Below are 21,326 nucleotides of genomic sequence, written 5' to 3'. Positions count from 1 at the left end.
TTATTATGTTGTATTGTAGAATAAATTAAATAACTGAGTAACAATATAATATGTTCGTACTATATTGTATTATAATGAAAATATGAAGATGTGTGCAATAATCTTAATACATACTTCATATATCTTATTTGCCTTAATAAACCATCGATATTTTTCTGAAAAATTCCAAGGACCGGTCCCTATAATCGTTAGTCCCAAAGACCAATAGGACCGGTCCTAAGACTGAACTGGACGGAATAAATAAGGATCAACACAACACTAGCTTGTTAGATCAATTATACTACTGGATAATTTAGCATTAAGGTAATGTTCATAAGTGAAAAGAATACTATCCACCGATATGTTAAAAAAAGAAACTGATTTGAAGATTGTTTGGGAGGGTAGCAGCTTAATTGCCATTACATTTTTTGTTTGTTCTTTTATTGATCAGATGGAGTTGTATTGTTTATTATAAGTAAACATTATAGTATTCCTAAACCAGATGAATCTTCTTTGAAGTCCATGTACATAATTTATATTTTCTTCTCTAGGAACAACCAGGACGCGAAACTACGCACATTGAGCTCAAGAAATTAATTCTCCGGAGCTCGTTGTCCATCCAGCTACGTCGTTCCATTAAATTAGCTGCGAGTAGCCATGAAATGAAGGAAATAAGCACAAATCCCCACTCTGTATCTAGCCATAATAGAGGTACAAACTGCTCCGATGCCGATCCTCAATTCTAGTCTGAGTCAAACAAGGACATGACCTTATAGCTCTACATCGTTACTCTATGTCATTCATGAGCAATTATATTCGTGTTTACACTTTATCGTTTGTACGTATAATATGTTTTCTCCTCAAGAATTAAAGAATAATGAGAACAGCCTTAGAAAAAACAACAAAACACTCTTCCACTATTGTATTATCTTTATTTATGGATATAACCTAGCACCACGCCGGTAGAAACAAATGGTTGAAATTGATTCATTCCCTACAAAACTATTGGGTAAAATTATAGCTATTCACAAAAAATTTCAAAAAATTTATTGCAGATATTACATTTTTGGGGAAAAAAAATTCAAATATTGAATTTTTTGGAATCCATAGCTATTCACAAATAAATAAATTTTTTGGGAAATTCGGATATTAGGGGGAGGGGCTATAACCCCTACAGCCCACTCCTTGTGGACGCTTTTCATGACGGTTTTGCACATAAAAACACAATTTAGGCTAATTACACCTACCTCAAATGCATAAATTCAAGAAAATAATTCACATTTTGCGAATTTCTTAACATTTTAATATTTTTTTATTTTACCATGGTTATTAAATAATGACTACCGACTGCTTGTTGAGAGTCTCTGCTCAATTGCATTCTTTGATATATGTTGTGTGTGTCGGTCCTTATTTAAGATTGAAGACCAGTTAAATCCTTGATGACGTTACTCAACTTCATTTCTGCTTTTTTAATCAGCTCTAGTACTGACAGTCCGATGAACTAACTGTTTTAAGGACCGGTCCTAAAACTGGACTGGACAAAATAAATAAAGACAAACCAACAGTACTTTTTTCAACTCTTGAATTGTTCTTTATAAATACCTGGTTGAAGAAGTCACATCCATGAATCAGTGTATCTTGCCTGACCGCTTAATACTGTCTCTAAAAACAATTAATAACGTTTGATGATTGACGATTCTTACCAAAACTACGATTATACTCTGTTGATAATTGAATGACGAATGAATCAAAAAAGATATATTTGGTAAAATATTAAATTCATGATAAATACCCAGAAAAAAATTCAATATTAATTAGATAATAAATATTCTAGTTTGTTTTTTTTTACCTTCGCATATTAATGCAACATATTTTAAATTAATTGTACATAGATACTTGTATTTAATTTCATAATTAATTATCCTTCTTGCTCATTTCTCATCTGAGTCTATCTAATTTAAAAAAAAAAAAAATGATCAAAAACATTTATTTATTTTTCTAAATGCTTATATTCAAACTTTTTTTAAACTTATTATAAATAAAATAAATTAAAGTAGTATATAAATAAATACGCATAGGTTAAATATTTTTAAGGTTTGTTTAAGTCTTGCATTTTGAATAGTGTTCTAGTCGACTTGTATGTAGTTTGTTACGCGTTTGGGGATTCTTTTTTGGTGTTTGGTTTTTCAGTCATGACGTAGGACGTCACGGTGTTACCTTCAACTCCACTCTTATTTTTTTTCTTATCTTCCTCAATTTTGAAATCTGTTAAACTATACAAGGAGATTTTGCGTTCATGTAGATCCTTACAATCATTTCTCTCTCCAATCATATCCACGACTTCCCGGTGAAGATGTACAAAGAATATTTCAATTTCCTCTAAGGATTTTTGAGCAGTTTCTGGCAAAAAGATGATGACAAACATCCCTCCTATAAAGATGAGTACGGAACTTGCCCAATGTAAGTACTCAGGTCCATGGAGACTGCAAGCAATGTTATGTATTTTTAAAATAGAGAATGCTAGAAGCTGCTCCCAACAAGCACCAATGACGGATGTTTCCGGTCGGATAGAGGTAGGAACCATTTCAGCAACCATGACATAGGTAACGCTTCCCCAACCTATGGGGAAAAATATAGCAAAAGTGAGAAGAGTCACCATGGGCAACCAGCGATAGTCATGCAAGCTATCTTGAAAATAAAAATACGTTCCTTGACCCAATTGGGCTAGAAATAGAAATACAGAGGATACCAATAACAAGTTCTTTCGGCCGGTTTTATCTATGATAAGAGAACTGATAATGTTTCCACTCATTCCGCATAGTCCAAGAATGATTGTAGCAAGATTTGGACTAATAAAGGAAGTAACTCGAGACGAAACCAAAATTGCCTTGGCATGAAAGTTAATTACCGAGTATCCAGTCATCATGTTGAAAAATTTCAAGGTCATACAGAAAAAAACAGCCTTACGGATCCCAGGCTTAAACAACATTTTGAGGCGAGCTAAATGAGTTTTTTGATCTCCGTTTTCAAACTGATGAACCATGTCTTTGAGTTCACAATCTACAAATTTATTCCATCCGCCTCTGAAGAAGGCAAGAGATTCCTTTGCCTCATCCAAGCGCTTCCTCGTAACGAGCCACCGTGGACTAAACGCACCATTCCAAAAAACAATAAACTGTATTAACGGAACTATTGAACTTGATAAAGCAAGCCAATTCCAACTGAGTATAGAGCCCATAGAGTAGCTAAGCACAATTCCAAAGCACCACCCTATTGAGAGAATGGATCCGAATAATCCTCTATTACGACTTGATGATATCTCTGCAGTGTAGGTGTATGCTGCTGGAATTGCTATTGCAGAAGCTGCCCCTGTTATACCACGCCCTGCCAGAATCATATTTGCATCTGTGGCGTAAGTGATAATAAACCATCCTGCAGACATGGGTAAGCACATGGCCATCATGGTATATCTTCGTCCAATGAAGGCACATAATGGGCTAGACAATGGACTCGACAAAACAGCAGTTAGAGGAACAATGCAGCTAATCCAACTTTCATGCTGTTCCGTAATATGTATTGTACTATTATCCTCCATTAATGAAGGGATGGCTTGCGCAGTGTAACCTGATAAAAGACCATTCGATATTGTTGTCCAGGTTGTTGCGAGAGTTGCCAGGAGCTGAAAATGAATTAGGTGCATTTATTAACTTTTATATTGTCTAAAGAAAACTAGATTTCTGTCCTTTGATCAATCATGTTTCATGAACAATTCTTTAATTCAACATTCCAAATATATTTTTATTTCTCTCTGATTTTAAAATGTAACTTCTTCATTTAAAAAATACAAACCAAGTCAACAAAATGTTCCCTTCTTAAAAATATTTTTAATTCCATATTTAATTATAATAGTACTTGACGCAACGAATCACTAAGTAGTTTTTCCATATCAAATATGGTTCTGGAGAATTTTGATATGAATTTCGGGAGTATTTTCGGGTGTCCAATATTTTCGCCTAAAAATGTTTTGCCTCAAGACATTTTGCCTTAAACCATTTCGCCTTACATCCATTTTGACTCAAGGATATTTTGCATATACAAACATAAATAAATGAGGTGGTATACGTCCTAATTCTTTATTTTTAATTGAAATTGATGTTCCTTTTGATTTTTTAGATTAAAATATGTTATGTTTATTAATATAAAAAGCTCAATAAATATCTACTTAATAAAGTATAAATTCAAATCCTTATTGGAGCTGAAATGGACATTTAAGATACAAATCCTCTTTTTCAAATGAATTTTGTATTATTTAAGCTTCAAATAAACTATTTTGCATTAAAACAATTGCAAACCACGCTATATTATTTTATTTTTGCAAACAAATATCATAAAAATAGCATTTTCTAAAGATTAAATGATCACATATAAAATATTTACCCATGTTTGAAATTAACATAAAATTTTGCAAGGAATAAATTACTTTTTATTTCGGATACGAATTTTTTTCTATTTCAAAAGTTGTCTCAAACCTACAAAATGGATAAAAGTACAGAGAAAATTTAAATCAAAAATTCTCGCAGACCAGATTTGATACGGAAAAACCAATTATATATTCGTAATTAGCGAGTTAATTACTATTAGAATTGAACATGGAATTGAAAATATATCTTTTTTATTGCCTTTAATAACTAATAAAACTTTTTTTATAACTTATACCAGTGCTAATGAATGTTCAAAATTGAATATTTTTGTTTAATAATAAAACAATAATTCTAACCAAGGATTGGTCCCAATACATTTAAAAGTATTTAAGTCATCCATAAGTACCTGCAATGTATTTAAGTACAAGTGCAAGCACTATGAATAATACATTTGCTGATTATTCAGGGGTGTCCACAGGAGGTGGGCTGAAGGGGCTGTAGCCTCCTTTAAAAAAAAAAAAAAAAAAACATTGAGTAATTTTATTTTTTTCTAGAATTTTTTGGATAGCTATGGATTTTTGAAAAAAAAATCCGAAAAATTTAATATTTGACATTTTTTGTGAATAGCTGAAGATTTTTGGAATTTTTTCCCAAAAAATTAATTTTTATGTGGAAACCTGTGAATTTTTAAATTTTTTCAAAAAAAATTCAAAACCTATATATATAATCCTATAGACAACCCTGTTGTTAAGTCTCAATTCCATTTGATGTGTTCGTCTAACTTTATAGGAAAAAAATGACTCTGAGGTAGCTTTGGAATTTCTTACAAAGAAGACAATTTATCCTCCCAAATGGAGAGGACAGATGGTGCCCGTAATTTTGCCCTAAACTATTTTGCCTCAAGAAATTTTACTTTAAGAATATTTTGCCTTAATATATAAATAAATGAAGCTAATTTTTCGTTATTGTTTATTCTTGGTTGCAATCAAAATATGCAATATTTATCACTTTAGAATGCATTTTTTTTATTTTTTTCTAGACATAATGATGAAATTGCCTCAAGTTATGTATTCTTGTTCGTCAATCCATAATCCATCATGTCTAATGATAATTACTAACGGAGAAGTGATTTGCATTTCTAAAGTTCGAATCGTAGCTGTGTTTATTTTTTTGTTTTTCTTACTATACTAATTTTATAAGCTACTCTGTTTCTGGTCCGAATTCATTTCACAAGGAGATTTATTGGTGTATGAATTGAAATTTTGGGGCATTATTGCATCATTTTTCCAAGAGAAAACAACCATTTAATGCGATTTAAAGTAATAACCATTACATATTTTGATTAAAAAATTCCTAGGTAAAACCCTTCTTAACCAAAAATAACAAAAACGATGTTTAAATCTAGTTTATCTTTATATTAACGCAAAATATACCTGAGGCAAAAATAGCTTTAAGGCAAAATGTCCTAAGAAAAAATTGTTTATGAAAATATTACCTGGCACCAGACAGATATAATCATTTTAATGACGCAAAGATAAGAGTAACCGTTTTTTTAAGAGATTTATTTTGCCATAAAAAAGGTCAGTCTGGAAAATTTTCAGCAGATCAAAAAATGTAATATTATAAATTTAAATTTTCAAATTTTTAATATTGGAAATAAAATTTTCCCAATTTTTTCACCAAAAAATTTAATTTAATTTCTTTTTGGTGAGTAGCTATGGATTTATAAATTTTTTTCCAATTATTCAAATTTTTTGTAAATAGCTGTGTATTTTTGAAAAAAAATACCGAAAAATTTAATTTTCTCTGAATAGCTATGGATTTTTGAAATTTTTGTCAAAAAAATATAATATTTGGAATGTAATTTTTTTAAATATATTTTCCAAAAAAATTAATTCCGAAAACCATGACGAACTGGACTGGGATCGAATATAGACTGAATTTGACGAGACTGTAGTCTTCAGTCCTTAATAAGGACTGAAACAACACTAGATAAAAACAATAATATTGCAGGGATTCTCATTAAGAGGCCCATGGGCCAGTACCTCAATTACTTATTGCTTTCAAATAATGACATTTCATACATGCATGTAGAATATAAATAGATACATATAGGTATATGCACAAATATTTATTCATGCCTTTAACAACGTTTTGTTAAAGGCATAATATGTACAATGTCCATGGCAATGCATAGTGCAAAATGAAGCACTTCCGTTCCTCTACCATAAATAAAATTCTAATTATAGCAACAAATCTAATGCATAATTAATGTTATGCAAGATCGTAGAATCCCTCCGGAGCGTTTTTGAAAAATACACCCCATTGTTATATTTAATAAACAATTGTAAGTCTGTTTTTGGTGTTATTGGATCCAAAATGGTCGAACAGATCAGTCTCAAATTTAGCATGTAGACGTATAAAATAACCAAACATGTTCTTATTATGTATTTATTGGGCCTCCAAAGTCATTAAGAGGCTGTTTTGGGGCGAAATAAAGCCTACTTTTCCTTCTCTTTTATTAATCTCTCTCTTTCTATATCTTTATCCATCCCCTCTTCCCTAAGCCCTCTGTATAGAGATAGGGCGGGTCGGGAACTTGGATCCAAAGTATCTAGGTCTGTTATAAGTAAACTTGTATTATCCAAAAAGATCCAAGATCTTAAAATCCACATAGTATTAGCTACTTAATCCTAGTTTAATAAAATATATGATCACTACTGAACGTAGCATCTCTATTTCTTGATCGACATAAATATTTGCCTTACGCAAGTCGTTACGTTTATTGTATCACTCAACCTTTTACTCGAAAAGAAAGAGAAGGAAGACCCGAAATCAGTTGGTAGTTAGCCAATTATTTCCCAAATTGAATTATTATTTAATAGTTATTTTTTTCAATAGTTCTGGAATAACCTCACTGGTAGAGAAATATACAGTGTATTTTGATGTCAGCTGTTGATATTTCCGCTCTTTTCTCCTAATCAATGTTCTTAATATTAATAACTTGTATTAGTTCTTATCAAGCTGTGAACAATTCCCAACAGTTGTTGAATGATAATTCCATAGTTGGAAGAATTGGCACGAGGTTACGAGAGGTTGAAGAGGTTACAAGACACAGCATAAGGAACGATGTGTCCCATGTACCAGTAGTAATAACATTGGATTATTCATTGTTTCAGAATCAGTTATCAGTACAAATGTAACCATAATCCAAACTGCCTCTAAAATGCACATAATATTTATACAAATATTTACGTGTAAAGATGAGTCTTATATTTAGCTTTGTCTGTGGCATCGTCTCTCTTTTTCTTTTTTTCTACCTTCAACCTTTGTTTCTATTCCCCCTATTCACCCTTTGCTAATTAGTTATATTTAAAACAATGTAATTGATTTTTGCAATGAAGTAAATATTTACAATGTGTGTCTATATTTGTGAACTACGTATGGAAAATATACATTTTTCAAAAGTAAAAAAAATGCAAATTATCGATAATATAATGAGAGGAAAAGATGAGCCTCCCCTTTAATAGTCACTCAATAAATGTGGATATCCGCTCAGGAATTTTTTAATAATAATTACTCCTACAATTTTCTAAACAATATTAATAATAGTTTGGAAACACAATATAGAGTAAATAAATCATGTCATAATTGAAGCTCATGCAATGAGGTTCCCTGATTAAATCTTCATGCATAATTATCGACAAAATGAAAATAAATTTTATATTCAGGGCCAAGGGGTCTCCACAGGGGTGAGCTGGAGGGGATATAGAAACTAGAAAATTTAATATTTTAATTTTTTTTTCCAGAAACTTTAATTTTTTGTGAATAGCTGTGAATTTTTGAAATATAACTTTTTGTTAACAGCTCTTTATTTCTGAAATTTAAGAAAAAAAAAATTTATGAATAGCTGTGCATTTTTGATTATTTTTTTCCAAAAAATGTAATATTTTGTTAACAGCCTTCGATTTTTCGATTTTTTTCGAATTATTGCTTTTTACTAGAAAATTTAATATTTGAATTTTTTTTTGAAAAACTATAATTTTTTGTGTATAGCTGTACATTTTAGAAATATAACTTGTTGAAAAATTTAATTTTTTGTTAACAGCTGTGCATTTTTGAATATTTTTTTCCAAAAAATTTAATTTTTTGTAAAACAGCTTTAGATTTTTCAAATTTTTATTCAAAAATTTAATTTTTGTAAGTAGTTGTACATTTATGAATTTTTTTCCAAAAAATTTAACCTTTTGTTAGAAACTTTGGATTTTTGAAATTTTTTTCCAAAAAATAATTTTTTTAGCAGTTGTGTATTATTGACCTTTTTTAAAAAAATAACTCTTTATTTTTTCAAATTAATTTTTGTGAATAGCGGTTAATTTTTGGAAAATTATTTTTTTCAAATTATTTTTTTGTGAATAGTTGTGAATTTTTGAAATATAATTTTTTGTTAACAGCTCTTTATTTTTGACATTTTTTTGTGAGTAGCTGTGGATTTTTGAAAAAAAATTCCAAAAACTTTAATTTTTTGAGAAAAGCTATTATTTTTTGATTTTTTTCCCAAAGAGTTTTGCAAAAAAAAAAAAAATACTAATCCTGCGGTCCCCCTGAGATTACTCTCTTACGTATTGGAATTTGTTTGGAAGTGAGAGGTAGAGGAGTTGGTTAGTAGTAACTACCCAGTACCCATATTTCCAACATTCCTACACCTAACGGTAACTCAAAAATGTAAGTCTAGAAGCATGTACGGGTATATACATATACATATATTTATTTACCTATTGTTATTCCCCATTACAGTTACCATCAATGGACCTCAAACGTTTCAAATATTTAACACTACTAAAGTATACATAAAAAGAATATTGAAAAAAATAAAATCCCAGTATATTTTTTAATTCATATAAATAATACAGCCCTATATTTTATGGATATATTAGAGTTTATTATAGGCCTTGTATTCAAATTTGTGTGGTGAGTTAAGGTACTCTATCATTTTTACTATAGTTGAGATCCTTTAAATACGATTTAGGAAACTTGTATTGGCCCAGATATACCTATTTTCAAATAAAATATATACATTTATCATTCTATTATTGTAAAAATCAATTTTGCCATCTTTTAAATAAATCGTCGAAGAGTATAAATGTAATTCACACTCTGTGTTTATGGGTCATATGTACCGGGGGTTTTATTCAAATTTTGTACACTTACTAATCCAATAATTAATTAATGTTGAGTGATATGTTAAGCAGAAACTGTTAGTTACGGGGAGGGGGCTGATCTCACTAGCTTAGTACAAACCGGGAAATGACACATGAACGTGATCTACGAATTTCCATTCCTCCACTCCAAGCAGTTGGGTGTCTCTTAGACCAATGTCTACACCGTTAAAAAGTTCGAAACGTTAGAGAGCAAGAATGGCTCGGTCAAAAAGACTAAACTGGACCCGGAGGAGTTAAAGAACCTTGCAAGACTGTTTTAAGTTCTTTTGAACTATTTTTAGACACTTTTGCACACACACACCCCCTACAGCCCCCCTGATGCCATCCCCCCACGACTACATCCTTTGGGTGCATGTCAAGGGAGAAGGTTTGTAATATCTTTTGTCCAAACACTGGGGCCCTTAAATATACTTTCAGCCAGCAATGGAACGCCATGGCAGAATACTACATATGCAGCGGGTGCCAGACCTTCCACTGGCGCCTGGAACCCATGAATGCAGCTAAGGGTGGCTACATTAATGATTACAAGAGTTCAGACACACATTTCCCGAAAGCCACTTTGCTGAAAAAAAAGAATATATTTGATGATGATTCGTGCCGCTATACTATGTAATTATGATTCCCATTCATATTACACCAATTTTTATGCATAAAATATTTAATCATTTGCCCCGAATTGCAATGATTAGGTCCTAATTAATTAATAATTGATTCACTTCCTTATTGGGATGCTTCAACAGTTGACTCAAACCGCCATTATAAAAAAATCATAACAACTGTTCACGGTTTATTAAAAAAATAAATTGGAAAGAGAAAAACTGTTTAAAGAAGAGAAGAAGAAGTCAATTAATAAATCAATAATTGAGATTCAAAGGACAATACGAATGAATCAATCGATTATATCTAATCTGTTAAAGCTGTTCTGATCGACATTCATCTATCCCGAGGTGATCTCTGACCTCAAAATTATGAAGATGTGTTTGTCATTGGAATAGTCTAATACATAATTAAATTGTATTGCAGCATGAATCATCATATATATATATATTATTTTCGGCAAAGTTGTCATTCAGCAAAGTGTTCTAGAACCCCATTTTAGTTACAAGCAATTATCAGATACTATCAGTACATTTGACCAATATAAATGTCTTTATGATTTATTTGTGACTGAAATTTGGATGGTCTAATCTAAGACAAAATACTTATTAATTAATAATTGACAGTAGAAATTAATCGATTACCCAATTATTATACCAAAATCCAAAGTAAATTATAATTGGCATTGAAAGTGAATTACTATATATTTATGGAGCTCCCTACCATTTGTTGATTTTAATTCATACCAGCAGCTTGAATAAAATCACAACTTGTACACATCATATGAATATAACATAATGACACCCTGATTATATATTATATATACAGGGTGCACAAGCTATCAATACTACCACTTTGGCACGCTCACTTTGGCAAACGTGGGAACTTAGGCAGTTAATTTTTTTCTATTTTTTGCGTTATAGTTCTTGTCAATAATTAATGTTAGATAGCGTCAATGGGTTAAACTTGCACCATTTATGCAAAAATAGAACAAATTGTCGAATTAGTTGTTCTAAATAATTGGAAAAGGCAGAGAGCCTCCTTGGAATCTGCGCCGGGAGCTACAACCTAAAATTGCTTGAACTCTGAGTCTCAGTGAGACTTTCGTTCGCAAGATTATGGCTCCAAGACAATTTTGACAACTTTACTCTGCCAGAATTATGGTCTTCAAGCACGCCAGATCTGAATCCGATAGATTTTTTCTGTTCGTCACGATCGAACAACAAACCAACCGAAACCCCAGCAACACCAATGACGAACTTAGCAGTTGTATCAAGAATGAACACCAGGATTTGCCAAGAGTTATAGCGTATAGAGGCTATAATTGAGGCTAGTGTTGGTTTTATTAAATAAAATAAATCAGAATCTGGTTTTATTTTCCATTTGAAAAAATCATTATTTGGTGTTCAAGTTGACAATCGGTACTAAATTGCACAAGTTGCTACGATAAAATTATATATAAAATATAATTTAGAGAACATTTGAGGAGGTTAATGTAAAAATTGAAGATTATTTGAATGGGCATAATTGACAATCATTATGAAATAACGTAGATATATATATATTTGGTAGCTCAATTGATGATCAAATGTTTCTATCCGGGGTTCCTATATTAAACTGTACAGGTCTGTGTCAAGTCAATAACTTGCTAAATGTTTTGCCACTCAGTGCTAGAGAAAGGGGCGTCTTTTTAAAAAATGTAACGTCAATGTATACCCTCTATTGTAAAGTATGTTTCTATTTAACTTTGACAGTTATTTGAATATATACATAAATTGTTCTCTATACTCTAAATAACAGTATGTAGTTAGGAATAAAAAAACCTAGAGTTGAATGAAACTTTTCTACGACTATTATTTGAAGGACATAGTTCAAATAATAAAAGAATGGGTTAAAGAAGTATTCTCATAATTACTTCACTAAAATAAAAGATATTCCAATATGAACATACGAATCAAATCACATGACAAAATGAGGAGGACATTAGGAAGTCAATAAACATTCTCTACTGCATTTGAATATAGTATTATACATTTCCGGATCCAAGTTTTGAAAACTTTTTAAAAGTTTATACTATCGAAACAGTAAAAACCTTCGATCAATATTCTTAGAATAAAATTTCTATCAATTGTAATTCCGTGGTTTACCTCACGAATATTTAATTTCATGTAGCAATTCAATATATGACGGTGTTATCTCGCTAACACCTAAAAATAAAATGTATTTGATTGTCAGCTGTCGATTCCCTCGTCTCACTTGATATATAATTACTATTTCAAAATTTATTACTATCAACATATAAACAAAATAATAAGTAAAGATGGGATATGTGTAAAGAAAAAAACAATGTTCAGGAAAAAGAAAAGAAAAAAAGGTTGAACTCTTTCTTCTTTTTTGTTCAAAATTTAATCAGGCGTGCGTGAGTTAGCATCTCTCTCTCTAAAAGAAGAATTCTCGTCTATCTTTGGTGTAAAAATTATTTTCAAATGCATAATAGAATAAAATAAACATGTTTTTTTAATATAATTACGATATTTTCCCTGCACTAATGCTAATTTTTTCTCTTCTCTATTGCAGTAATTTTTTTTTTTTTTTTTTTTTTGCCCAAAATCCTATAACAGGCAGCTAACATTAACATTGGTATCAATTTAAGAATAACAATTGTCTTGCTCCCACCTTCTCACACTCTTACACAAATCCCATATCTAGTTAGTAGTAACAAGTTAAACTATACTTTTACTCCGTTTCAAAAAGCACTGGAAATTATTTTTTTTTTTCCCTCCTGGTAAATAAGGACAAATTGCTATTTTGTATGAGTTGTAACTTGTATAAGTAACAACCAAAAAATGAGATGAATCATTTTAAATGAAGGATTTACAGTACTGTGGATAAGGAACTATGCAATAATTGAATGTTCCAGCGATAATTGATAATTAATGTTCTAATTTTTAACTATTGCAACAAAATTACTCAAATTTAAGTATTCTGTGGTACATAATAAGGTAACCAGGGTGCAATTACTCATAAATACATAATGTCCTTGTAATTTGAAAATATCAAAATGATTAGCTAATAGTTGGCAATTAGAATGACAATTTTTTTAATGCATTTTACGACGAAGAAATTAGAACTTTTACAATCTATTATTCTTAGCCAAAATTTATTTACATATATGTTTAGTACAAGTTGCGATTTTTCTATAATTTCCGTGCACATAAAAAAAAATGCTGAAATATATATTGAGGGGCGTTTGCAGTGGGTGGGCTGGATTTAATATTTGTAATTTTTTTACCAAATATTTGAAATTTAATTTGATTTTTCAATATTTTTTTCCCTCAAAATTTAACTTTTCAATTATTTTATTTTCTGTGAATAGCTATGGAGTTTTTAAATTTTTTGAAAAAAATTTAATATTTCAAATTTTTGTCACAAAAATTTATTTTTTTGTAAATAGCTGTGGATTTTGGAATTTTTTTGAGCATAGCTGTGAATTTTTGAGAGTTTTCAATAAAAAATTTAATTTTTTGGAACAGATATTAATTTTTGAATTTGTTTTCCTAAAAACTTTACTTTTTGAGAATACTTGTGATATTTTCACATTTTTATCCCAAAAGAATAGTTATGCATTAATTATTATGGTTTTTTTTTTAAATCAATATTTAAAATTTAATTTTATAAATTTTTTTCCAAAAAGTTTAACTGTTCAAATAAAATAAAAAATAATCTGAATACTAAGCCCCCTCCCAAAAAGAAATAGTTATAATCCTGTAGACGCTCCTGATATCAATATAATGTAGTTTTGCTTCTATTTTTATTAAGGACTGAAGACTGTAGTCCCATCTGGTTCAGTCTTGGTCCGGTACAGATAGGTCCTGCATATCAATCATCAATCAGGCTACGTCAAAAATGCATAACTGGACCTGGATGAAGTTCGATCCTTGGAAACGTCATTCAGCTGTATTTTTTTTTTAATCATTTATAGTATTGAAAGTCTAAAAGACCGATAGTCTTAAGGACCAGTCAAAAGACTGGACTGGAACAAAAGAATAAGAATTGACAGATTCAATATATTTGTAAATATATGTAATTCATTTTAAACATTGTCGAGAAATAAAATGGCAATAATACGAAAGATTAGTTAAGAGATAAAGAACAGTTGGTAAGAATGAATTATTTGGCTGACTACTAATTGATTCTGTGCCTTTTTTCTGTTTCTAGTTTGGAAGAAAGATTGTGTGATACAGTAAAGGTAACTATATGACTTTGAATTATAATTAGAAGGTACAAAAGTGCGACCTTCTCATATTTTTGTAAAAGCTTATTCCTTCAGATTTACATATTACCTAGTGGTCCATTGAAATCTATGCACTTACTAATTCAATAATTAATGAAGGTTGAGTGATCAAATTAATTCATATTTCGATATATGAAAGCATAAATAATTATTTACAAAACAATAAAGCTTACACGTACAAGTCGAGAAAATGACACATGAACGTGATGAACGAATTTCTATTCGCTCACTCCAAGCGGTTAGACACTTCCAGGCCACCTTCTACCCGTCACCAAGACCGAAACTTCGGAGAGGAAGAAAGGCTCTGTCAAAAAGGCATAACTGGACCTGGAGGAGTTCAATAAAATAGCCCAGGCCAATCCCCTCATGTCCATGAAGGCTCACTCATGCAAGATATCTCCAGCTTTCAGACCAGACTGTCTAGAGAGCTATCAAAAAAGATGTTGGAAAGAGTCTTGTGAAGCTGGAGAGGCTACTTTTGACACCAGCATTGAAAGAAACCCATCTCCTCCATTCCAAATCTCTTTTAAATATGTATTTTGAACTCTTTTTTTGAAATTTTTGGGCCCCTTACAGCTCTGATGCCAACACCCAAGACTACATCCTTTTTGTGCATGCCTAGGGACAAGACCTGCAATGTATTTCATCCAAATACTGAAGGCCTCAAAGACACTATCAGCCAGCGCTGGGGCGCTAGGACAGAGTACTACATATGCAGCGGATGTCAGGCCTTCCACCGCCTGGAAGCCATCACTGCCTCTAAGGATTGCTAAATTAATTATTCAGAGAGCTCAGATACATATCTATTTATAGTATTCATTTTGTTGAAGTTATTTTGGTTATTAATAGATTATATCTTGTTGAATTTTAAAAATTCAAAGTTATCAGATTTTTATGAACCACTCTCTAAATGTTAAAGTAAAAACTTTTCTCACGCATACTCACATCTCATTTAATATATATATATAATATTATTCACACCTATAACAATTGAAATTAAGTTCTACTTATGAGGTAAAGCGTTGTATAAAAACAAAAAAAGTATAGATGTAGACATATTTGATTAATTATAGTGTACATTTATGATGATTAATGAATGATGTGTCTCGAAATTGACATTTATTCGAATTTGAGTATAAAATTAATATGTGTTAAAAGTATAAATAGTACAGTTCTAGGTAAATCATTGTATTGCTCTTAAATTTTACTAGTAATTCACTTAAAAAACATTGGATTACCGTACTTAAATAAGGGTATATTGATTATATTTCATGACAATAATGATGGCAAGATTTATCCGTATTCAAAATGTCTTTCATAATAGATGAACAAAGCGTCTGCAGGATTATATTTGGGAGAGGGAGTTTGGTTTTGGGATTTTTTTTTTTTTTTAATTTGAAAATTAAATTTTTGGTAAAAAAATTTCAAACATTACATTAACTGGTACATTCACAAAAAATTGATTTTTTTTTAAACTGTTCAAAGGTCGATAGTTATTCTCAAAAAAATAAATTATTTGGAACATAAATACAAAAATTCAAATTTTTTAGATAAAAAATACAAAAATTCAAAGCTATATATAAAAAAATATGGAAATTTTTTCCAATATTCAAAATTATTCACAAAAATTTCAAAACTGGCCACAAAAAAATTTCAATATTAAATTTTTTGGAAAAAAAAATCAAACATTCAAAGGCTATTATTCCCAACAAATTGAAAGCTGTTCACAAAAAAATAATTATTTTGGAAAAAAATGTCAAATATTAAATTTGTTAGAGAAAATTTTCAAAAATCGATAGTTATTCTCATAAAAAAATAAGTTTTTTGGAAAAAAATGTCCAATATTAAACTAAATTTCAAATATTAAATTTTAAAAAGTATATATATATCAAATATTAAATATATTTCAGTAAAAAGCAAAAATTCTTTAATTTACATAGACCTCCTCCCCACCCCCTGCAAACGCCTCTGAGGAACTGATGGTGCCAATAAAATTTTTTTAACCTACTATATTTGTGTAATTTAATGCTTAAAATTGACACCTACTAATCCAAAAAACTTCTACAAATTATGTAATCTCTTTATCCGTGTAAATATATAACCTCAACCCTATTTCTTGATATTTAAATTCTATTTTTAAAAGTATTGGTCACAAAAAAAGCCTTATATATTATTTTAATGTGCCAATAATTAGTTAAATGGAGACAGTAAGTAGTAAACAATTACTCCATCTGAACCAAAAAACAAAGATAAATAAAGAACTAAAAAAGTAAAAATCAACACAAAAATCTGCCGAATGAACACAGAAAACAGAAACCAATTATCCACCCAAATCCAACCGTTAAGTGTTGAGACTTTTGTAGTAAACTTCTTTTTTTTTCTCGATATATCAATAACTTTCCTATAAATTTGTTTAATTAATTATAATTTAAACTATTTCTTCTAGTATACATTATTAGTTATATAGTTATCTATGACATTCCTATTAAATGATTATCTAATAAATACTACTTTTAATCTATAATATTTATTTTACACAAATTATACACGAGATTAAGGTAAATATTGTTATTTCATATTTATATTCTTTTGTTAAACTGGATTTCCGTTCTTTAACATAGTATACGGTGTTGTTACCTCGCTAACACAAAAATACCCTATGTGGGTCACATTCCACGTCAAGTGTACACACTTTTTTGCAATTAACGGTATAATCATCACCGATTTTGATGATTTTTGGTCAGCTGGCTTCTCTATATGAAAGAAGAGAGTGTTTGAAATATTATGGTTCTGTGACTCACCTGGGCCGTTCTAGACCCGCTCAAAGTTGGGCCTAATGCGTTGGATCCGTGTTGTTCAAAAGACCATAATTCCTTTTATAGTGGCTGGATTTTAACAAAAGTTAGATCCAAAGATGCAAAATAACACAACCTATAATTTATATTAAATTATAATCTTATTTGAATGAAAAATAAAAGTGTGGGGCTCTTGTGTGGGCTTCAAAATGGCGCCCCTGGCAACCAGCAAGCCTGATTTTGTTTTAATTTTGTTTAAACATGTGCCTATATATGTTTTCAAACATATCCAAAATTCAGTGTGGCATCTTAATGGGATCACTTCCAATGAGAGCATTAACAAGAGCCGTGTTTATATTATATTTTCAATTATGTTATACTACCTAAATAAGAATCCTAATTTTTTTATTAATCCACAGAAAATATGAATATTATATAAAATACGAGTTTAAATATAGAAGAAGAATATTAATATACTATAAAAGCGGCTCAACATACTCTAGTCAGATACCCAAACTTTTATTTTTGATTCAAATAAGATTATGATTAGATATAAATTATAGTTTGTGTTCTTCAGCATTTTTTGAGGTATTTTTTTTTATAAAAAATTGAGCTACTTGAAAAAAATCATCAAAATCGGTGATGGTCATGCTCTGAGGGTGTGTACACTTGACGTGGAATGACCCATGTATTTTGTTGTCAGCTGTAGATCCCCTCTTCTCCCTTGATACGTCATGGCTATTTCATAATTTGTTCTTTTTGATAAATAGACAAAATAATAACTTATTCTTCACATTTGCTCCGTTTCCAAAAGAACAGGATTACACATTCTTGTTGATCCCTCGTCATTTATATAATATATATATTGGCCATTTTATTATTTATATAAATAAATTTTGACTATTTCTTCACTGAAATAATATAATAACTAATCAAAACTACTCTTTTAATCAAATATTACTAGTAATATTATCATATGTGATCGAATAAAATACTATGTAGATTTTAATAATATGTACCAAATTTATTTTAAAAATGTTGAAGAAATAATATGACAGTGATAGATCTAAATAGCTGTTGGTATGATTGACTAATTTGGCTAACTACCAGATGATTTTGGGTAGTTATTCTGTTTCTTTATAGAGTAAAGAAACAGTGATACAATAAAAATAACTACGTGAGTAGAAAATGTAACTGCAAATGAGTGTTGGATCGGTCAAAAATACTGCAGTCCCATAAATCCGGTCCAAATATAGTTTGTCAGTCCTAAGATTAGTACTTATCGGTCTTTTATGGTAACCAGAACAGCTGAAATGACTGTGTTACTAATTAACAGTCCTTATTTTGGACAAAGGACCTTGGTCCCACTTTTGGTTCTTAAAGAAGGTAAAATCTATCCCTTGTGACGTCAATGAGGGTGTTTTTCCTCCTTTTAATTATTCCCTTATTTAATAATAAATTATTTAACCAAGTAACAATATAATATGTTCGTATTATAATGAAATATGTGCTATAATCTTAATAGATATTTAATATATATTATTTGGCTTAGTAAACCATCGATATTCTTCTGAAAAATTCCAAGAACCGACAGTTAAAGAACTGCCCCAAGGACCGACGGTCTTAAGGACCTATCCCAATGATTGATAGTACTAAGGACCGATAGGACTGGTTCAAAGACTGGACTGGACCAAATATATAAGGGCAGACACAACTTTACTAACTAGGTCCTTTAGATATTTTGCATAATCTCTTTCAAAGAGACAAGATACTTTAAAGTATGAAGTGTGTAGCTTGAATGTATGATAATACTCAAGTATTAGCTATTATTCATTATTTTTTTCTTATTTTATATTCTTCAATCTCAACTAGGAGTGAAGTAAAAGATAGCTATGAACGGAGGACTAAAGGACCGTTGAATAGTAAAAAAGATTGGACCAATAAACAGAAAGATTGAAGGGGGAGACTGATTAGAAAATCAGTATAGGACAGATTCAACACTACTGCCAATTCATCTGGACTACCCGTATTGTACTCTGACATAGGAATGACCGTGAATCTAACCATGCACATTGAGTTCTCCTTGATTTTGTATAGGGGGGTGGGGAGGAGGGTCTGTAGCCCCCAGCAATAAAGGATTCTTTGAAAAATTATTGCACGACAAAAAAAAAAGATTTAATAAAAATTTTTGATTATTGAAAACCTTTCAAATACCAAGCAGCCCCCACTCCCACCCCAAATATATAATTCTTCAGACACCCCTAGTTCTAGAGAGTAATTTCTCAAGAGTATGTTCACCATCAAGCAACGTGCCTTCATCTTTAATCCCTTCTAAACTTCCAAAAGTGTGGATTCAATATTCATGAATACATATGAAATATGAATCAATAATTTCTTGGATCAAATGAATGAACTATAGAAAGGAACTAATGCTTCAGTTAAATACAATAAATTATAAATACACATGTATTTTATACGGTAGCTTCAAAACAATGTGCATTTTCATTTATCAATCATATCTTATGTAAAGCAATCTCATGTGAAGATTCATCAATTTTTTACAAGTGTGGAGTCAAGAATTCAATATTCATGAATATATTTGGAATATGTGATATATAGGTCCTTAATTTTTGAGCATTATGCGTCCAACAAAAATACAATTGTCTTTCCTCCTTAAAAATTGCTTCTTACAGCCCTGAATTAAATCCCTACCAATTAAACCCTACCAATATGTGAATGTATGTTAGAAAACTATGCAGCAGGATATTTATAACATGGAACTCTAGATACCTGGAGCATTAGGGGTGTCAGAAAAGTTTCCAGCCTCAACGTGAAAATGGCAGTACTCGTAAATAAAAGCTAGTCACATCTGTCTAGAATCTGTTGAGACAGATTCTCAAAAAAGTTTCAGGTATTTTGGACGCAGAGTTAAATGGCCGTACTCGTAAATAAAAGCTAGTCACATCTGTCTAGAATCTGTTGAGACAGATTCTCAAAAAAGTTTCAGGTATTTTGGACGCAGAGTTTTTATGTAACAGTCGTTTGAGGGAATTGATGGGAGTGTTTTTGTGAAAATGGACAAACTCGAGTATCGAACTGTCATTAAATATTTGTTGTCCAAAAAGGCTGAAGCAGCTAGTCAAATCAATCTAACATCTGTTCACAGTTACTCACCCAAGTTTCAGCCATTTTGGACAAAAAATATTTAATTACAGCTCTTTATTCGATTTTGCCCATTTTCACAAAACGACTGTTACATAATAAATCTATTTCCAAAATGGCTGAAACTTTGGTGAGTAACTGTCAATACTTCCCGTTGATGTCGGAAACTTTTCAGGGCACCCTCTTAATCAAACGGAATCATTATGTCGAGATTAGAGGAATATAAAAGGAGTGATTGGTTAAAAAAGGGTCCACTCATGTTTTACTCTTTTCCTTCAAGAGGGGAAATAAAGAATAAGAAGCTGTGTTTAGAATTCCATGATTTCACTCCAAATTGACTTTGTTCTCTGGAATCTTGGATTAAAATATAAATGAAAATCTACTCACTTGTCTTATAAATGCGATATTGCGTCTGGATAAGGTGAAAAATGCCATGATGACAATCAATGGATATGACACACAAAACAAGTGGTATTAGTTAAATAATTATAAAGAATATGATTGGTTAATTAATTAATATTTCAAGAAGGATCACTTGGCTAGGATTTCCATTACAATAAGAAGTTTAGAAGCAAGAATTAAATATTTCCATACATTTCACACCGCCTAGGAACCAACTGCGATGAAGTGCATGTTATAACTAAGGCAACATTTTTGATTTGGGGTTCCACAAAAAAAAAAAAAAAAAAAAAGATTCCTTCTCCTCATCCTCCTTCTTCTTCATAAGTTTCCGGGTTTTTTAAGAGCTTCATGGCGTATGCCATGAACTTTTTGGATTGCAAATTGAGCTTCTTTTTTTTTTTCCTCACTTACATCTACAACAAATGCAGGAGGAGGAGAGGCTCGATCAAAATGT

At 30.6% G+C, this 21,326-nt stretch overlaps 1 protein-coding gene across 1 annotated transcript; it reads right to left on the bottom strand.

Moving 5' to 3' along the window:
• Positions 1 to 1,952: 1,952 nt before the first annotated feature.
• On the bottom strand, positions 1,953 to 21,112 carry LOC121132311 (facilitated trehalose transporter Tret1). The gene is made up of 2 exons (XM_040727689.2): positions 20,858 to 21,112; positions 1,953 to 3,658 (listed from the first exon to the last, which is right to left on the bottom strand). The coding sequence occupies exons 1-2, from the start codon at positions 20,903 to 20,905 to the stop codon at positions 2,129 to 2,131; spliced, it is 1,578 nt and encodes a 525-aa protein (XP_040583623.1). The 5' UTR covers positions 20,906 to 21,112; the 3' UTR covers positions 1,953 to 2,128.
• Between the last annotated feature and the right edge of the window lie 214 nt (positions 21,113 to 21,326).

The sequence above is a fragment of the Lepeophtheirus salmonis genome, chromosome 2 (genome assembly GCF_016086655.4).
Source record: "Lepeophtheirus salmonis chromosome 2, UVic_Lsal_1.4, whole genome shotgun sequence".
Classification (NCBI taxonomy): domain Eukaryota; kingdom Metazoa; phylum Arthropoda; class Copepoda; order Siphonostomatoida; family Caligidae; genus Lepeophtheirus; species Lepeophtheirus salmonis.
Note: the sequence above shows the minus strand (reverse complement) of the source record. Positions and strands in the feature narration are given on the sequence as shown.

Coding starts and splice junctions, on each gene's coding strand:
- LOC121132311 (XM_040727689.2), bottom strand. CDS start 20,905: ATGGCATTTTTCACCTTATCCAGACGCAATATCGCATTTATAAGACAA. Junction 3,659..20,857: donor ATATCGCATTTATAAGACAA/GTGAGTAGATTT, acceptor ATTCATTTTCAG/CTCCTGGCAACTCTCGCAAC.